The 21,474-nt window shown below is 39.1% G+C and overlaps 1 protein-coding gene across 5 annotated transcripts in view; it reads right to left on the reverse strand.

Annotated features, from left to right (window-relative positions):
• ST3GAL3 (ST3 beta-galactoside alpha-2,3-sialyltransferase 3) overlaps positions 1-21,474 on the reverse strand; it is an 864,582-nt gene that overhangs the window by 141,733 nt on the left and 701,375 nt on the right. For all 5 annotated transcript variants that reach the window (XM_053693591.1, XM_053693588.1, XM_053693592.1 and 2 more), the window contains one exon: positions 7,769-7,863. In XM_053693591.1, coding sequence (XP_053549566.1) covers positions 7,769-7,863 — 95 coding nt within the window. The remainder of the gene's footprint in view (positions 1-7,768; positions 7,864-21,474) is intronic.

Below are 21,474 nucleotides of genomic sequence, written 5' to 3' on the forward strand. Positions count from 1 at the left end.
AAAAAACCTAAGCTCCCCATTGCCCTGAAAAGGACATTTGGATGGGCATTGCCCTTAAAAGGGCAGTTAGCTCTTTTGCAGCCCAAAGCCCTAACCTAAAAATAAAACCAACCTAATACATCCTTAAAAAACCTAACACTAACCCCCTGAAGATCGACTTACCGGGAGACGTCTTCATCCAAGCCGGGCGAAGTGGTCCTCCAGACGGCAGAAGTCTTCATCCAGACGGCATCTTCTATCTTCATCCATCCGGCGCGGAGAGGGTCCATCTTCAAGACATCTGACGTGGAGCATCCTCTTCGGCCGACAACTACCCGACGAATGAAGGTTCCTTTAAGTGATGTCATCCAAGATGGAGTCCCTTAGATTCCGATTGGCTGATAGAATTCTATCAGCCAATCGGAATTAAGGTAGAAAAAATCCTATTGGCTGATGCAAGTGGAACAGGAAAAGGGGAGCAAAATGAATAATGTATATGCTTTTATTTCTGTACTGCACAATGGGGCCTCTGTATTATAGATATAATATTGGCATATTGTAAATCTGCTGGGCCTGCTGGAAAAAAAACATATTTAATATGTGTGAGTCACTCACTGAAATGTGGCTTAATAGGGTTTAAATAAAGGTAGCAAAAAAGCTAAAAAACGGCTCAGCACTGGGAGGGGGGAGAGCTTAGCAGCAAAAGGGTTAAAGAACAGTGGAGTGACAACAAAACAACTTAAAACATTTTTTTGTTATTATTCCATTAACATTTATTTATTAATTCTACAGAAAACTCTAGTGTTACAAATCAGACTGTATTGTAAGAATGTCTTTTCGCAACTATTAAAGGGACAAGGTGAAAACGATTAACTACAGTAGAACTGCACAAACAACACATGTACAGTAAAAAGACAATGCAAAATTCTCCTATTTGTCAGCCCCATGTATCATGTGAAAGCCATTAGCCAATCACAGACTCATATACACATACACTGTGAACTCCAGCACATGCTCAGTAGGAGCAGGTGTCTCAGAAAGTGTGCATATAAAAATAGTGTGCCCAATTGGATAATATAAGTACATTTCAATATTTTTTTCAATTGTCTGCTCTGAATCATGAAAAAACTCTTTTGACGTTCGAGTCCCTTTAAAGTAACAAATTATGTCTTAACCATGAAGCATCAAGCACTTGTTAGTTGTAAAGTCATTTTACATATGGCGTTTAGCCAAATACGGAAGAGCTTGCTTTGATTCTGACTTGTAAGGAATAATAACTCTTCAGTTTACAATATATGTTGCATGCTATGTGGACTAAAGCATCCAAATTACAGTATTGTTCTTTAATGCGCCTCTTCATGCAATATGAATTCACTCAGCTGCTTATGAGACTGGATATGTTGGAGAAAAATGTTACGCTAATTATATTTTGCCCTTAGTGAAAATAACAAACAGGCAGTGATTGTTTTCAGTTTTATGGAGACATTTAATAATTGCTACAGGAGACGTGAATGGAATTGGTTCAGCTGCATTAGTAGCGCAAATTAAACTTGTTGCAAAATGCCAATGTTTCATGCTATAGTCACGCGAAAAAAAGGAAGCACTTGCACTTAAACAGAGAGATTACAGACATGATCACAAAGAAGGACACACATTTTTAACACTATCAATGACATTTTAGAATTTATGACCATGAAACAAAAATGACGTAACATATTTTTCATCATCGTATCGAGGTAACAATGAACGTTTAGTATGTTAGTTATTCGCCTAGCAGTGTTTATCAGCTCACGAATTTCACACCTGTGTTCAAAATTATGTATTTTCATCTTAGTCACTGAATTTTGTTTTCAGAACACTCAGTATTTTGAAACAAAAATGTGGCAATCTGCATTTTTAAATAATGTTTATGCCCAAAGGGGACAGCAACGTTTTTAGCATTTGCAATAAAAAGACTGTTTTCTTGAATAATAACTACTATTGGATTTGACAGCAGGTACGAACCAGAAAGCCCATATTGTAACTGTATTAATTCATTTTCAAGATAGCCGTACCCAGGTATTTTCCAATCCTCTTACAAGGTTTGCAATTGCACCTTTACTGCAAGTCTATTTCAGGAATCAGCCACCCAGAAGTGCTGTCACAGATTACCCCAAATGCACTACTTCCCAACATGACATCATAGCACTTCACCTGTCATTGGTATAAAAATACTTTCAGTATGAACTCTATAAACGCCCTAAAAAACTGAATAATCAACAAATATATAAATTGCTATATTTAATTACAGCAGCTTATCATTAGACAAACTGTCCTCTGCCAAGTTCCATCTGAATCCCTTGATTGGCTGGTCTACATATATCCACATGCAGGACTGGACTGGGACATTTTTGAAGACCAGCCCAGTCCCTGCCCCCCTTTCGGCCCAGCCAACCATTCCCCCGGCCCAACAACCCCCCACCTGCTTCTTTCCACTTCCAGGAGTGGAGTGGCCTTGAATAAATGTGCTATCATGCGCACAGGGCTCGCTCTATGTCCTGGCTGAGAGGCTCCCTCAGATAGATAGAACATGCAATTTTAAGACACTTTTAAACTCACTTCTATTATCATGTTTACTTTGTTCTCTTGGCATCCTTTGTGGAATATCATATCCACATATACTCAGCAGCAACAATGCTAGCTGCAGATTGGTGGATATGTACATTTGTTTCTTTTCATTGGCTCACCAGATGTGTTCAGCTAGTTACCTGTAGTTCAGTGCTGCGCTGGAGCTGGCTTTAACTATGTGTTTAATCCATTTGCAAGGGTTAAAACACATACGGCTAGATTTAGAATTTGGCGGTAGCTGTCAAAACCAGCGTTAGAGGCTCCTAACGCTGGTTTTGGGCTACCGCTGGTATTTGGAGTCAGTCAGGAAAGGGTCTAACGCTCACTTTGCAGCCGCGACTTTTCCATACCGCAGATCCCCCTACGCCATTTGCGTATCCTATCTTTTCAATGGGATCTTTCTAACGCTGGTATTTAGAGTCTTGGCTGAAGTGAGCATTAGAAATCTAACGACAAAACTCCAGCCGCAGAAAAAAGTCAGTAGTTAAGAGCTTTCTGGGCTAACGCGGTTCATAAAGCTCTTAACTACTGTGCTCTAAAGTACACTAACACCCATAAACTACCAATGTACCCCTAAACCGAGGCCCCCCACATCGCCGCCACTCTATTAAAATTTTTTAACCCCTAATCTTCCGACCGCACACCGCCACCATCTACGTTATTCCCTATGTACCCCTAATCTGCTGCCCCTAACACCGCCGACCCCTATATTATATTTATTAACCCCTAATCTGCCGCCCCCAACGTCGCCGCCACCTACCTACAATTATTAACCCCTAATCTGCCGACCGCACACCGCCGCCACCTACGTTATCCCTATGTACCCCTAATCTGCTGCCCCTAATACCGCCGACCCCTATATTATATTTATTAACCCCTAATCTGCCGCCCCCGCTATCGCTGACCCCTGCATATTATTATTAACCCCTAATCTGCCACTCTGTACACCGCCGCAACCTACGTTATCCCTATGTACCCCTAATCTGCTGCCCCTAACACCGCCGACCCCTATATTATATTTATTAACCCCTAATCTGCCGCCCCCAACGTCGCCTCCACCTACCTACAATTATTAACCCCTAATCTGCCGACCGGATCTCACTCTAATAAATGTATTAACCCCTAAAGCTAAGTCTAACTCTAACACTAACACCCCCCTAAGTTAAATATAATTTTTATCTAACGAAATAAAATAACTCTTATTAAATAAATTATTACTATTTAAAGCTAAATACTTACCTGTAAAATAAACCCTAATATAGCTACAATATAAATCATAATTATATTATAGCTATTTTAGGATTAATATTTATTTTACAGGCAACTTTGTAATTATATTAACTAGGTACAATAGCTATTAAATAGTTAATAACTATTTAATAGCTACCTAGTTAAAATAATTACAAAATTACCTGTAAAATAAATCCTAACCTAAGTTACAATTAAACCTAACACTACACTAGCAATAAATTAATTAAATACAATACCTACAATTAAATACAATTAAATAAACTAACTAAAGTACAAAAAATAAAAAAGAACTAAGTTACAAAAAATAAAAAAATATTTACAAACATTAGAAAAATATTACAACAATTTTAAACTAATTACACCTACTCTAAGCCCCCTAATAAAATAACAAAGACCCCCAAAATAAAAAAATGCCCTACCCTATTCTAAAATTAAAATAGAAAAGCTCTTTTACCTTACCAGCCCTTAAAAGGGCCATTTGCGGGGCATGCCCCAAAGAATTCAGCTCTTTTGCCTGGAAAAAAAACATACAATACCCCCCCCAACATTACAACCCACCACCCACATACCCCTAATCTAACCCAAACCCCCCTTAAATAAACCTAACACTAAGCCCCTGAAGATCTTCCTACCTTATCTTCACCACACCGGGTATCACACCGATCCGTCCTGGCTCCGATGTCTTGATCCAAGCCCAAGCGGGGGGCTGAAGACATCCATCCTCCGGCTGAAGTCTTGATCCAAGCGGGCAGAAGAGGACATCCGGACCGGCAAACATCTTCATCCAAGCCGCATCTTCTATGTTCTTCCATCCGATGACGACCGGCTGATCTTCAAGACCTCCATCGCGGATCCATCCTCTTCTTCAGACGACTAGACGACGAATGAAGGTTCCTTTAAGGGACGTCATCCAAGATGGCGTCCCTCGAATTCCGATTGGCTGATAGGATTCTATCAGCCAATCGGAATTAAGGTAGGAAATGCAAGCTCAATCTGATTGGCTGATCGGATCAGCCAATCGGATTGAACTTGAATCTGATTGGCTGATTCCATCAGCCAATCAGAATTTTCCTACCTTAATTCCGATTGGCTGATAGAATCATATCAGCCAATTGGAATTCGAGGGACGCCATCTTGGATGACGTCCCTTAAAGGAACCGTCATTCATTGGGAAGTGGTCGGTGAAGATGGATGTTCTGCGTCGGCGGGATGAACTACATGGATCCAGAAGAAAGAAGATTGAAGATGCCGCTTGATAGAAGACTTCAGTCGGATCATGGACCTCTTCAGCTCCCGCTTGGGCTTGGATCAAGACATTGGAGGCTCTTCTGGACCGATCGGGACCCGGTGTGGTGAAGACAAGGTAGGGAGATCTTCAGGGGCTTAGTGTTAGGTTTATTTAAGGGGGGGTTTGGGTTAGATTAGGGGTATGTGGGTGGTGGGTTGTAATGTTGGGGGGGGGGTATTGTATGTTTTTTTTTTTACAGGCAAAAGAGCTGAATTCTTTGGGGCATGCCCCGCAAAGGGCCCTTTTCAGGGCTGGTAAGGTAAAAGAGCTTTTCTATTTTAATTTTAGAATAGGGTAGGGCATTTTTTTTATTTTGGGGGTCTTTGTTATTTTATTAGGGGGCTTAGAGTAGGTGTAATTAGTTTAAAATTGTTGTAATATTTTTCTAATGTTTGTAAATATTTTTTTATTTTTTGTAACTTAGTTCTTTTTTATTTTTTGTACTTTAGTTAATTTCATTGTATTTATTTGTAGGTATTGTATTTAATTAATTTATTGATAGTGTAGTGTTAGGTTTAATTGTAGATAATTGTAGGTAGTTTATTTAATTTATTTATTGATAGTGTAGTGTTAGGTTTAATTGTAACTTAGGTTAGGATTTATTTTACAGGTAATTTTGTAATTATTTTAACTAGGTAGCTATTAAATAGTTATTAACTATTTAATAGCTATTGTACCTGGTTAAAATAATTACAAAGTTGCCTGTAAAATAAATATTAATCCTAAAATAGCTACAATATAATTATAATTTATATTGTAGCTATATTAGGGTTTATTTTACAGGTAAGTATTTAGCTTTAAATAGGAATAATTTATTTAATAAGAGTTAATTTATTTCGTTAGATTTAAATTATATTTAACTTAGGGGGGTGTTAGTGTTAGACTTAGCTTTAGGGGTTAATACATTTATTAGAGTAGCGGTGAGATCCGGTCGGCAGATTAGGGGTTAATTATTGTAGGTAGGTGGAGGCGACGTTGGGGGCGGCAGATTAGGGGTTAATAAATATAATATAGGGTCGGCGGTGTTAGGGGCAGCAGATTAGGGGTACATAGGTATAATGTAGGTTGCGGCGGTGTACGGAGCGGCAGATTAGGGGTTAATAATAATATGCAGGGGTCAGCGATAGCGGGGGCGGCAGATTAGGGGTTAATAAATATAATATAGGGGTCGGCGGTGTTAGGGGCAGCAGATTAGGGGTACATAGGTATAATGTAGGTTGCGGCGGTGTACGGAGCGGCAGATTAGGGGTTAATAATAATATGCAGGGGTCAGCGATAGCGGGGGCGGCAGATTAGGGGTTAATAAGTGTAAGGTTAGGGGTGTTTAGACTCGGATACATGTTAGGGTGTTAGGTGCAGACATAGGAAGTGTTTCCCCATAGGAAACAATGGGGCTGCGTTAGGAGCTGAACGCTGCTTTTTTGTAGGTGTTAGGTTTTTTTTCAGCTCAAATTGCCCCATTGTTTTCTATGGGGGAATCGTGCACAAGCACATTTTTGAAGCTGGCCGCGTCCGTAAGCACCGCTGGTATCGAGAGTTGCAGTGGCGGTAAATATGCTCTACGTTCCCTTTTTTGGAGCCTAACGCAGCCATTCTGTGAACTCTAAATACCAGCGGTATTTAAAAGGTGCGGGGGAAAAAAGCATGCGTAGCTAACGCACCCCTTTGGCCGCAGAACTCTAAATCTAGCCGATAGTTAAATGCAGGAATAGTGCAATAATAAAATGCGCTGACATATAATGGCATATTCTTTTTGCACTTTTATATCCCTTATTTGCAGGCACAAACAGGGAAAGCCATTACCCAGACAGTATAAACACAGGTCCAGACACAAAATTCTCTTTTAAAAGATGACCCTTATTCCTTCACATGGGTCAATAAAAAGATGATGGACTTGCATTTATTGTAAGCTATTCATATACTAACTAATCGTTAATAAAAGTTTTTTTCATTTATAATTGCATGTGCACTCAGAACAATATGACCTTCACCTACAGCTTGTGTACATGTGGTAGTCTACATATTTAACAACCTGCTCTATTCTAAGGATCCGTGCTCATATGCTGAGAAGTCCGAGCACAGCGAGGCTCAAGGTAAACAAATGCCTTTCACCCAAGATAACCCCCTAAACAAGTAGCAAGGTTAGATTAATCAAACAGATCAGGTAGCTGGTTTTGTAAACGGAGGGGTGGGCATGTTTCTTTTCCAGACACACTTTGTAATTGGTTTAACCTGATGCTAAGTTCAGATGGAAATGTCCTACATCATTTATGCTTTAAATCAACCCAAGTGATGAAGGATTGTATTGATCTAGGTACAGCCCAGCACAAGCAGCCAATGCACAGATGACAGTGACTATTCACCCTGCTTCTCATTAGCTACCAGTTAAACAAAGCGGTGACATTAACCACTTCCTAATGAAGAATTGCTAAAGCGGTGCTAAGATTAGACCAATGTTTAGCACCCAGCGCCTTGTTATCGTTTACCTATCCCAACAGCTGTTTCCATTCACACATATAGCAGGGACACTCATTAACCCCATCACAGCCATACAGTGCTGTGACTTTGCATATCAAGGAGCTACAGTTCTCTGACTGCTAAAGCATTAAACCATTTTCTAATAATTTTTAGGTTTTCTGTTACCTTGCCCTTTAATTCCAAAGGGAGGAACATATTCTCGGATTTTTGCCCATTTTCTGAACGAGTCGTCTAGGAACATTGGAGCTGGTTTGGAGAACCTAGAAAAGACAAAAAAAATCATCATTAGTATTTTTCTAATAATAGTCTGTGCACATTCATTAAAATAGTTTTTTTCCCCACAAAAAAGAAGAAATTGTACAATTGTATACAGTTCTATACACATGAAACAAATTAAAGGCATGTAGTAAACAAGTATACATTTGAATATAAGCAATATAAATGTATAACTGAGATTAAAAGAAAGAAGTACGTCAATAGCTTCCAACATTCCCAGTGAGTATATAGAACAATATTTCCTCAAACATTCTGAGAATGTAAATTAAATAGATCCAAACAACATATTTCCAGCGCAATAACACACTAGGGGGGATATTTATCAAATCGTCAATCTTGGTGCATTCGCCGGCGTCAATAGGCTCGACAGACATTGCTGCCGTGGATCTGCATACGATGCTCTAATTTATAAAAAAAACACGCTCGTCAAGTACGGCGCAATGAGCATCGGACTGTTGTTAACTAACAGTCATTGATGTTGCGGTTATTCTGTTTGTCCCAAACTTCATTTATACCATTTCATTACTGTCCATGAAAAAGCACATTTCTCTAAAGCTAATCTTTTATTTTTCATCTGTTAATGTCCAAAAAAATAACTAGATCTATACCTCAACAAACAATATCTCATAGAAAGTTATTGTTATGTCAGAAATCTTTTGCAAACATATTTACATGTCCCTAAATTCCTTTTTTTGTTCTAAAAAATGTTGTCTTTCATATCGCTGTGTTTATTTATACCACTATATGTATATAGTGTAAATGTATTATTATTCTGAGCAGGAATAATTGCAAATATAACTTGTTATCAGGGTATCACTATCATGTGTATTTATTTGCAACCAATGGATATTTTAAGAGCTGGGCCAGTTTTCTCTCTGTACCTGTGTAACCCCCTCCGATTGCAATCTAGTTTTGAAAACCACCCCTACACAGGTGTTACAAAATGGACTGGCATATAAGATGACATTTCTTACTGAAAAAAAAATTCAAGAGAAGGAAGAAATACACTGAAAATAGCATGCCAGTAAAGAGGTGAATTTTAATTTCTGCTGTATCTGATTCATGACAGTTTAATGTTAGGTGGGCTATCCCTTTGAGCTATTAGTTTAAGATTATATTGATTAAAACATCATTTGAATTTTAAAATCATTGTCAAAAATATTACACTGTGTGTCCTAATGTCATCATAAATGTTTAACTTTAATACTAATTTCACATATACATACTTTCAAAGTATAATACACAATGTAACACAAATGGCACTTACAAATTCTGATGAGTGATCAATGACACAAGTATCGAACAATTTGATTCGCTAGTGATAGTTTAAAATCTATATTTGAATCAGATTGGCTGATGTGATAAATCATGTGATTCTGCATATTCCAATCAAAAGTGGTTGAAAAATTCACTGGTGTGTGGGTTGTTTAGGAGTTTGCGTCATAATTGATATATGCCTTAAACATGATGCAAATAGATTTATCAAAAAAATAAAAAGTAAGTTAGCTATATTATGTTGTGTATTTGTTTCATTTGTATCATTATATCTACTAGTGCACCAAATGTGTATCAATAATATTGTTTGATTTAGAAAGGTTATACAATTTTAATAGAGTTTCTAATTTACTTTTATTATGTAATATGCTTCATTCTCTTGCAGCATCGAACATAAGCTTTCTGTGTTTTCAGGCTCGCATTGAGTTCTATGGCATCCACGGCCTCAAGGGTGGGGGATTGAAAACTAGGTACGCTGCATCGGAATAGACACGAGCGTACCTGTTAAATGTTTGCTAAATGGGGAAAAGGGTCAAATAGAGTCGAATGTGAATTTGAAACATCTGTAATGACGCAAGCATCGAACTGCGTCGGATTGAAATCGTGGGAGCGTATATTTCGTCACACATTTAAACATTTGACGATCTTGACGCTTTGTTAACTACGGCGGATCAATCTCACGTCAAATACGATGCAGGATTCCAGCGTATTATCAGTTGACGCTTTGATAAATATCCCCCTAGCTCTTCTTCAACAATTATTCATTTGAGTTATAGTGCAGATACAATAAATCCTCCATTTCATAAAAGAGTCATAGGGCTCCATTTATTAATCAGCGGGTGCTGCTTTGGAGATCCATCGTTTCAGACAGTCAACACCAGAATTTTTGTTGTTTAGAAAGAAACATAATCCCTTTATTACCCATTCCCCAGTTTTGCATAACCAACACTGTTATAGAAATACACTTTTAACCTCTGTGATTATCTTGTATCTAAGCATCTGCAAACTGCCCCTTTATTTCAGTTCTTTTGACAGACTTGCATTTTAGCCAATTCGTGCTATCTCCAGGGTAACTTCACGTGCATGAGCTCAATGTTATCTATATGAAACACATGAACTAATGCCCTCTAGTGGTCAAAATGCATTCAGATTAGAGGCAGTCTTCAAGGTCTAAGAAATTAGCATATGAACCTCCTAGGTTTAGCATTTAACTAAGAATACCAAGAGAACAAAGCAAAATTGGTGATAACAGTAAATTGGAAAGTTGTTTAAATTTACATTCCCTATTTAAATCATGAATTTTTTTGGGGACTTGACTGTCCCTTTAAGAAGCAGCAGACACGGTAGCAATAACCAGCCACTTGTAATGGCCGGTTAATTATTGCGCTCCCGCAAATGGGCAAATATGCCCATTTACGGGAGCGCAATAATTTAGTCCTCCATTTGTAATCTATCCCTGTTTATTTACAATAAGGGCAAAGGTGTGGTTTATAAATCAGATTTAACATACTAATGTAAGTCAGCTTCATTAACTATTTACATAAAGACAAGCTGATGTCATGCTTCGGCCATACCCTGGCATCACAACCAAATAATGTGTACACTTGTCACCCAGATGACTTAATACAGAGAGAAACTGCCTGAGTTCACACAGATGTCCCATGTGTAATCAGAAGTTAAAGGTTACGGTAAACAAATAAATGGAATCCCCAGCAAGGATGTGAATTCTTCTCAAGGGAATCATCTTCCCATATAGAAACCTTCATATAAAATAAAACAACAAGAAGCTGGACAAACAATGGGACGATTATGGCAGAAAGTCTTGCAAAGACTATAAAAAGTTATAATGTAAAATAATTAACTGGTTCATTAGCTTTCCCCTGTAATCCTAGTTAACTGCATGACGGCTTTTCCTTATGTTCAAAGATAAGCACCTTGTGTGGCTTGTAGATTTCAACTGTAAAGAAACATTATCTGACACCATCTGATTCATTATTGGCAAAGTTAAAGTGCGTTCACTATGCATTATTTATAGGGCTATAATACAGTGTAACATGAAGAAAAATAATAGCACATTTTACCTACAACCAAGGGGAAAATAAAAAAGTGACCGCAATAAATTCTAATTTAGAAAAATGTTTGTAATATTTATCCTACGTAACTAAAAAACATAATTTATTCTTACCTGATAAATGTATTTCTTTCTTGACACGGTGAGTCTACGGATCATCTTAATTACTGCTGGGAATATCACTACTGACCAGCAGGAGGAGGCAAAGAGCACCACAGCAAAAGCTGTTAAATACCACTCCCCCTACCAACAATCCCCAGTCTTTCGACCAAAGGGAAGGGAGAAAGGAAGTAATCTAAGGTGCAGAGGTGCCTGAAGTTTATAAAAAAGCAAACTGTCTGAAAAACAGGGCGGGCCGTGGACTCACCGTGTCAAGAAATAAATAAATTTATCAGGTAAGAATAAATTATTTTTTCTTTCTAATGACACAGTGAGTCCACAGATCATCTTAATTACTGTTGGGAACCAATACCCAAGCTAGAGGACATGGATGATAAGGGAGGGACAAGACCGTTAACCTAAACAGAAGGCACCACTGCTTGAAGAACCTTTTCTCCCAAAAGAAGCCTCTGCTGAAGCAAAAGTATCAAATTTAGAAAATTTAGAAAAAGTATGCAAAGATGACCAGCCTTGCAAAGCAGAGCTACAGAAGCTCCATTTTTGAAAGCCCAAGAATATGAAACAGCCCTCGTAGAATGAGCCGTGATTCTCTCAGGAGGCCGCTGACCAGCAGTCTCATATGCCAAGCGAACAACACTCCTCAACCAACAAGAAAGAGAAGTAGCCGTAGCTTTCTTACCCTTACGCTTCCCAGAAAAGACAACAAATAAAGAAGAAGACTGGCGAAAATCCTTAGTCGCCTGCAAATAATATTTCAATGCACGAACCACATCCAAGTTGTGCAACAAACGCTCCTTATGAGAAGAAGGATTAGGACACAAAGAAGGAACAACAATCTCTTGATTAATATTCTTATCAGAAACAACCACGCTTAGAAAGAATCAAGCGTTCAATCTCCAAGCAGTCAGCTTCAGAGAAACGAGATTTTGATGAAGGAAGGGACCCTGCAGAAGCAGGTCCTTCCTTAATTTAAGACACCAAGGTGGAAGGGAAGACATCGCCACCAGATCTGAAAACCATATTCTGCGAGGCCACGCCAGAGCAATGAGAATCACTGATGCCCTCTCTTGTTTGACCCAAGCAATGACCCGAGGAAGAAGAGCAAACAGAGGGAACACATATACCAGACTGAAAGTCCAAGGAACTGCCAGAGCATCTATTATAACAGCCTGAGGATCCTTTGACCTTGACCCGTGCCTCGGGAGCTTGGCATTCTGACGAGATGCCATGAGATCCAACTCCAGCTGCCCCCAACTGAGAATCAAGCTGGAAAATACCTCTGGATAAAGTTCCTACTCCCCCAGATGAAAAGTCTGTCTGCTCAGAAAATCTGCTTCTCAATTGTCCACCCCTGGAATATGGGTAGCAGACAGACAACAGTGAATCTCCGCCCACTGAATAATCTTGGCTACCTCTGTCATGGCCAAGGAACGCCGAGTTCCTCCCTGATAACTGATGTAAGCCACTGACGTTATGTTGTCTGACTGAAACCTGATAAACTGGGTTGAAGCTAGCTGAGGCCAGGCTAGAAGAGCATTGAAAATTGCTCTCAGTTCCAAAACATTTATTGGAAGAACCGACTCCTCCCGAGTCCATAGACCCTGAGCCCTTAATGAACCCCAGACAGCACCCCATCCCAGCAAACTGGGATCCGTGGTTACAATCACCCAGGCAGGCCTGCAAAAGCAAGTTCCCTGAGAGTGGTTACAATCACCCAGGCAGGCCTGCAAAAGCAAGTTCCCTGAGAGAGAAGATCCTGAGACAAACACCATGGAAGATAATCTCTGGACATCTGATCTAGAACAATCTTTTGAGATAGATCTGTATAATCCCCATTCCACTGCCTGAGCAAGCATAACTGCAGAGGTCTGAGATGGAACCAAGCAAATGGAATGATGTCCATGACTGAAACCATAAGACCAACAACCTCCATGCACTGAGCCACTGATGGCCGAGGAAGGGACTGAAGAGTAAGACACGTATTGAAAATCTTTTACTTTCTTGCTTCTGCCAGAAAAAAATAAATCTCTACAGAATCTATAATGGTCCCCAAAAATACCACTCTTGTAGCTGGAATTAAGGAACTTTTTCCTAAATTCACCTTCCAACCGTGGGAGCGCAGAAAAGACAACAACAACTCTGTGTGGGAGTTTGCTATTTGAAAACATGGAGCCTCAACTTGAATGTCCTCCAGATAATAAGCCACTGCAACACCCCTCAATCTAAGCACCGCCAACAATGCTCCCAGGATCTTTAAAAAAAAAATCTGGGACCTGTTGCCAGACCAAAAGGAAGAGCTAGAAACTGAAAAATACGCATCCTTTAGATCCACTGCGGTCATGAACTGATCTTCCTGAACCAAGGGAAGAATGGAACAAATAGTTTCCATCTTGATGGGACCCTGAGAAACTTGTTTACACTCTTGAGATCTAAAATAGGTCTAAAAGTTCCCTCCATTTTGGGAACGACGAAGAGATTGGAATAAAAACCCAGACCCTGTTCCTGAACCGGAACAGGAACTATTCACTCCCATGTCGGAAAGATTCTGAACACAACGTAAGAACGCCTCTCCTTTTATCTGGTTTACAGATAACCTGGAGAGAAGAATCCTGCCTCTGGGAGGAAAATTCTTGAACTCCAGTTTGTAACCCTGGGACATGATATCTACCATCCAGGGATCCTGAACAAGTCGAACCCAAGCTTGATCGAAGAAAGAGAGTCTGCCCCCCACAAGATCCATTCCCAGATCGGGGGCAGACCCTTCATGCTGATTTTGAGTCAGCAACAGGCTTCCTGGACTGCTTCCCCTTATTCCAAGACTGAATTGACTTCCAAGATGGCTTGGACTGTTCCTGCCTGGAGGAAGAAGAGGAAGATTTACCAGAGAAGTTACAAAAGGAACGGAAATTACTTTGCCGACCCTTCTGTTTATTTCTTTTATCCTGCGGAAGATAATGCCCTCTCCCTCCCGTAATATCAGAAATAATCTCAGCCAAACGTGGCCCAAAAGCTTAGACTTATAGGACACATCCGCAGACCAGGATTTTAACCATAAAGCTCTGTGAGCTAAAATGGCAAAACCAGAAATTTTTGCTCCCAACTTGATGACCTGAAGAGAAGCATCTGCAATAAAGGAATTAGCCAACTTTAAAGTCTTGATTCTACCTTGAATGTCTTCAAGAGGAGAATCTTGCTGAAAAGAATCAGACAATGCATCAAACCAATATGCTGCGGCACTAGTAACCGTAACAATACATGCAGCCGGTTGCCATTGATACCCCTGGTGAACATAAATCTTTTTAAGCAAAGCTTCCAACTTCTTATCCATAGGATCTTTAAAGGAACAGCTGTCCTCAATATGAATAGTGGTCTTCTTGGTCAGAGTGGAAACTGCCCCCTCCACCTTAGGAACCATCTGCCAAGATTCCTTAATAGAATCAGCAATAGGAAAAATCTTCCTAAAAATTGGAGAAGGGGAAAAAGGAATCCCAGGCTTCTCCCATTCTCATGCAATAATATCTGAAACACGATCTGGTATAGGAAAAACTTCCACCGAGGAAGGAACATCAAAAAACGTATTAAGTTTACTAGATTTCTTAGGAATAACCATGACTGACACCTCAGAGTCATCCAAGGTAGCCAAAACCTCCTTGAGTAACAAACAGAGGTGCTCCAGCTTAAACCTAAAGGAAACAAGCTCAGGTTCAGAAGTATCTTCCTCCTGAGACTTATGAGAAGAAACACTAGACACAATTGCAACAGAATCAGAAACCTTATACTTCCTCTTGCGCTTCCCCTGTAACATAGGAAAAGCAGACAAAGCCTCAGATACTGCTGAGGATATATGCCATATCCTGCAAGGAAAAAACAATCTGAGATGAAACACAGGGCACTGCAGAAAATTGGGACGTATGAGGAGAAAGCTGCGGATTAGCCTGAACAGGAGACTCCTGAACAACATCCGCCCTAGACAATGAAGGCTCAGAATCAAAAAAGTCTATCCTTGTAATGTAATGTTCTATCAATACAAGAGGAACAAAAAGAGATAGGAGGCTCAACATTAGTATTTACACATAGAGAACAAACAACAGCTTGCAGGGCCTTTTGGTCCATCTTATTCCAAAAGGAAAAACCCTTAATTAATTAAAATTTCTAAGTTCAAATCAGAATTTTAATAAAACAAAAATTTTTACTGTCCCTTTAAATTTTAGGTACATACAAAGAAAAGCGGGTCTCAAGCGAAAAGGTGAAATCCAAAAAACACCTTTATTGTGAACAACATGGAAAGTAAAATGATGGAACTTTAAAATAAGCTACATGTAGACAAGACGGCAGACGCGTTTCGGCTCACGTCTTCATCTGTGACCTGTATATTATACTCTGCTAAGCATGTATATACCCTAAGGACAATTCTGATTGGTTAATTGATGCACAGAACAGTCAGTTGGTTGATACTGAGACAACGCCCTCTTGAGATTTTAACCCCTGGAAAAACACATGTTACAAAGAACAGTTTAACATCATAGTAATACATGTTTGATTATGTGTAGGAAAAAACAACAAATTGAATGAATCCAAAAAAATAATAAAAAAAGCAAAGCAAAAACAAAGCCAAAAACAGAGACAGAACAGAGCAGAGAAGTTTACATATAGCAAACAATAATGATAAACAATACAATGATAGTAATAGCAACTATAGACTATATATATATATATATATATATATATATACATATATACCTGCCAAAGTACTGCTGAGACATATTGTATTTTGTTTTATTTTATTTTATTTAATACTGTTTTATTGATTGCAGGCTCTCAATGTGTATACTTATAATAGTGAACAAAATAAGCTTGATAAGGGGGATGGTTTCCTAGACCAATAACAGAGTTAATCCCTAAGTCATTATAGACATGTTAAACTGTGTAAATTGTCACTTGGACCATCATCCCCTCGCCAAATCAGAATTCTGTATCACTATATTAGATTACTAGATCTTTAATATTGTACCACATTGAGGGCACTGCAACAATCATGGAATGCCATAACAAATTTCTCTCAGCAATAATTGGTCTGGGACACAATGGTATACTATGTGTATTGTAATGTTAATCACCTCTAAAAAAACCCTCCTCAAAAGAAAGAAGGGAAAAAGAGGTATGGAAACTAAACTATATTATGTTAATGCCCCTAATTACCCCTACTGTTGGAATCCCCACTCATACAACCGAACTTCTCAGGAGAAAAAATAAATTAAAACATTGAAGAACAAAACTATCTCCTACGGTGTCCATAGCACCAATACAGACTGAATACACAGCACTAAAGATCGGGGTAACATGGGTACCCATTGATTCTTACTACCAGGATATCTACTCTATTATGAGTGACTCCATGAACACAGCTCTAATACTATATTGATGCCAAACCTGTGTTGCCAGGGTGATCTAAAATCCTATTTCCAGACATTTATAATGTCTGAATCAATGTTAAAACCAGACGGTACTCTTGTTCTCAGAACGAAAATCCAAAAAGCTTCTCTCTTAGAGAGAATCTCATCCAGATTTCCCCCCCTTTGGGGATGGCGAATTTGCTCTATCACAAGCCACTTGAATGTATTCACTTTACAGTCATGTTTGACTATAAAGTGCTCTGCCAGTGCTGAGCATGGAGAGATATTAGAGATATCGTTAAGATGTTCCCTAATCCTTTCTCAGACTTCCCTTGTAGTCATACCCACATATTGCAGATTACATGAGTGACATCTGACTAAATAAACAACATATTTGTTCCTACAGTTTGAAAAATGTTCCAAATTGTAAATTCTTTGGGTGACACAAGATTGGAATTGTTTGGAAACCTCAGCATGACCACAAGCTTTACAGTTGGTTTTTCCACATTTGAAGTGACCATTAGTCGCCAACCAATTACCTTTCTTGGTCTGAGCACGGATCATGCTAGGTGACAAACAATTTCCCAAAGTTTGATTGCGTCTTGAGACGAAACGAAAACCCTTTTTAATGATAGGATTTAGAAGAGCGTCTCCCATGAGTATAGGCAAATTCTGTTTAATAATCTTTATTATCTGGTCATATTGCCTACTATACCTAGTACTGAAGATTATCTTTTCTTCTTGTTTTACTAAGCTGTTAGGCCTAGGTTTGAATTTATCCTTTAGAAGAAGGGACCTATCCAAAGCTTGTACCTGTGTTAGGGCTTTATCTATCACCGGCATTGTATACCCTCGTTCAATAAATTTCTGTGTCAACATAATACTTTCTGACAAAAAAGTTTCATTGTTAGAGCAGTTACGTTTTAACCTGATCATTTCACCCTTTATCATTCCAAACCACGTGCTTTTGGGATGCAAACTCTTTGCATGCAGCAGGGCATTGGACTTAATAGGTTTGGAATAAAGCTCAGTGGAGATGGTATTGTTACAAATATCACCTATCAACGTTAGATCAAGATAGGGAATCTTGGTAGGGTCACATGTATATGACCACATCTATTAACATTGAGGGATGTAACAAACTCATCTGCTTCCTGAGATGTACCTTCCCAGATAAAGAGCAAGTCGTCAATGTAACGCCTATAAAATCTGATACATTGACGAAAAGAGTTTTCCTGTCCATAAACGTGGAACAGCTCCCACCAACCCATAAACAGGTTGGCATAGGAGGGGGCAAATTTTGCCCCCATAGCTGTTCCACGTTTCTGGAGGAAAAACTCATTTTCAAACAGAAAATAATTGTGATTGAGTAAAAAACTCTATCACATCCATTACATAGTTCTTGAAATCTGTTGAATAATTACTAAATCTGTCTAGAAAAAAACTGTGCGGAATGGCTGAATACAACCCCACTACGTCCACAGTTAGCCATGTATAGTCCTGAGACCAGATTTCTTTATCCAACAGATTCAAGAGATGTTTGGTATCTTTGAGAAAGCTAGGGATAAGTTGAACTAAAGGCTGAAGGATACTGTCAATCCAGGCTGACAATCTCTCCAAAAGAGAGCCAATGCCCGAAACAATGGGCCTACCTTTAATAGATTCCAGAGACTTGTGCACCTTTGGAAGGTGGTGAAAAATCGGGACAATAGGATCTTTTACATAAAGATAATCTTGTGTGTCACTATCAAAAAATCCCGCTTCTCTCCCATCATCCAATATGTCATATACAAGTCTCTGGTAATCAAAGGTAGGATTTTTTCCCAATTTCATATAGACATTGGTATCATTGAGCTGGCGATAAGCCTCCTCAATGTAATCACCTCTGTTAAGCACTACCACATTGCCTCCCTTGTCCACTTGTTTGATAACAATGTTGGAATTTTCCTGCAGGGACTTAAGAGCTTTCTTCTGTGATAAGGACAAGTTTTGAAACCTCGTAGAGGTATTTAAACTATCATGCAGGTTATTCAGATCCGCCTCTATCTTCTTGTGGAAAAACTCCAAAACATTACCCCTATATTTAGTGGGATAGAAGATAGAAGGTGGTCTGAAACCTGCATGTGTACTTATAACTCCTAAATTTACCCTGCTGGATTCCAATTCCAATTCCAAGAGGGACATGTAATCATGCACTTCATCGAATGACACGTCTATTGGAGAAAATTCCAAGGAACATGAGTTAGATACATTGTGTGAGATACTAGAGGGCAACAGATTTTGCTGTGCGAAAAACTTTTTTAATGTGAATTTGCGTATAAATCTGTTGACATCTATGATTGTATCAAAAAGATTAAAGTCTTCAGCAGGTACAAAACCTAAACCTAGCTGGAGAACTTGTTTCTGTTCATCTGTCAACTCATGTGAAGAGACATTAATTACTGTGTGACTTTGTATTTGTTTTTCTGACGATTCACTCTCAGTATATATTTTTTGTCTTTCTGCGTTGATGCGCTTGCCCCTTCTCTGCGTTGATGCGCTTGCCCCTAGCTGGAGAACTTGTTTCTGTTCATCTGTCAACTCATGTGAAGAGACATTAATTACTGTGTGACTTTGTATTTGTTTTTCTGACGATTCACTCTCAGTATATATTTTTTGTCTTTCTGCGTTGATGCGCTTGCCCCTTCTCTTTCTTTTTCTAAACCTTTAAATTTTAAACAGATTTGTTTTAAACTAGAAAATCCTTAAATAAACTGCACAATAAATCTTGCAGCAACAAATTTTCGCAAAATGAATGCAAAAAGAGACACAAACGTTATAGTCCCTGAAATTCAGACAGAAACTTAAATATAAACAGAGCAACAGCACCACAAAAAACAACAGGCAACCTCCACACCTCAGCAAGCTCTGCTGAGATGCCTACCTGACCTCCTTGCTGCCGGAAACAAAGTCAGAAAATGATCCGGACCCCCATACAGCCGCACCGGAGAGAACGCTGAACCACCTCTGAGGAGCTATGCAACAGAGCTGCAACAGCCAGGAACAACAGGAAACAGCTAAAAGGGCGCCAAAAACACCCTTACTATCTCAGATAAGCCCGCCTATTGTGGGCATGGCCTAACAAACCTCCCAGGAGCCATTAATACACAAACAAAAAAACATGTACACCAAAGTAAAAACATATAAACTGAGCCAAACATCCCCAGTGCCTGCAAAACTGCCATACAATAAACCGTTAACCTAGAAGGCTGATTGTATATTTAGACAGAATTAACTGTCAAAGTGCCAAATTCTCCTATATCAAAACAGGGAAAGAAATAGGCACTTACCTCAAAAATCTGTCTGGCAGCAGGACAGCTCACTTGGTATGAGAGGGGCTTCCTACCTCACATGGACCTGTGGAAAAAAGAAAAGGCTGAGTAAACTTAATCAAACTTTCAACCAAGGGCAGCATGAAATTACTTGGGAGGCCCAGTCGGGATTATACCCCACAAGTTCCAAAATGCTTAAAAGCCACCACTTGCTCTACTGAAGAGACTGACATGAACTACACCCAAAATAAAAGCAGAGCAAACTTGCTCTGCTTAAAAAATAACAAACTCTTGATTGAAGAATCAGACACCTAACTTTACTCCTCCTTGCAACTGATACAAGCAAAGAGAATGACTGGGAATTGTGGGTAGGGTATTTAACAACTTTTGCTGTGGTGATCTTTGCCTCCTCCTGCTGGTCAGGAGTGATATTCCCAACAGTAATTAAGATGATCTGTGGACTCACTGTGTCATTAGAAAGAAATATCATGTCTATCAAAGTGCAACAATGAAAAGGATATAAAAATTAAAAAAAAATTCATTCATGATTCAGATAGAGCATGTAATTTTAAACAACTTTCTAATCTACTAATATTATCAATTTTTCTTTGTTCTCATGTATTATTTGTTAAAAAAGCCAGGATGTATACTTAGGAGCCGGCCCATTTCTGGAGCACTATATGGCAGCAGTTTTGAAAGAGTGTTATTCATTTGCAAGAGCACTAGAGGGCAGCACTATTTCCTGCCATGCAGTGCTCCAGCTGCCTACCTAGGTATCTCTTCAACACAGAATATTATTGGAGCAAAGAAAATTTGATAATAGAAGTAAATTAAAACCTTTTTTAAAATATTATGCTCTGTCCGAATCACAAAAGAAATTTTTTTGTGTGTCATATCCCATTAAACATGTGAAGCATTTCTTTTGCATAAAGTCTAAGATTTTTCCAATCAAAAGTGGTGGAAAATTTCACTAGTTTGTGGGTTGTTTTTGAGTATTGCGTCAAATTTGGTGCGAAAAGTGTTGCGTCAAATTTGGTGCAAAGTGGAGAGTATTACATGACTTAAACATGGTGCAAATAGATTTATCCAAAAAAATAAAAAAGATACGGCTAGATTACAAGTTTTGCGTTATGAGCGGTGCGGTGCTAACTTGCAAGTTAATACCACCGCTTACTTCCCTACAGCACTGGTATTACAGGTTTACAAAAACCCGGCGTTAACAGGCAAGAAGTGAGCGTAGAGCAAAATTGAGCTCCATACCGCACTCCGATACCAGCGCTGCGGTGAGCTGCGGTAAGCTGGTTTTACGTGCTTGTGCACGATTTTCATCATAGACATCAATGGGGAGAGCCGGCTGAAAAAAAGCTTAACACCTGTAATAAAGCAGCGTAAAGCTACGTAACGCAGCCCCATTGATTCCTATGG

This window comes from Bombina bombina, chromosome 10 (genome assembly GCF_027579735.1).
Source record: "Bombina bombina isolate aBomBom1 chromosome 10, aBomBom1.pri, whole genome shotgun sequence".
In the NCBI taxonomy this organism is placed as follows: domain Eukaryota; kingdom Metazoa; phylum Chordata; class Amphibia; order Anura; family Bombinatoridae; genus Bombina; species Bombina bombina.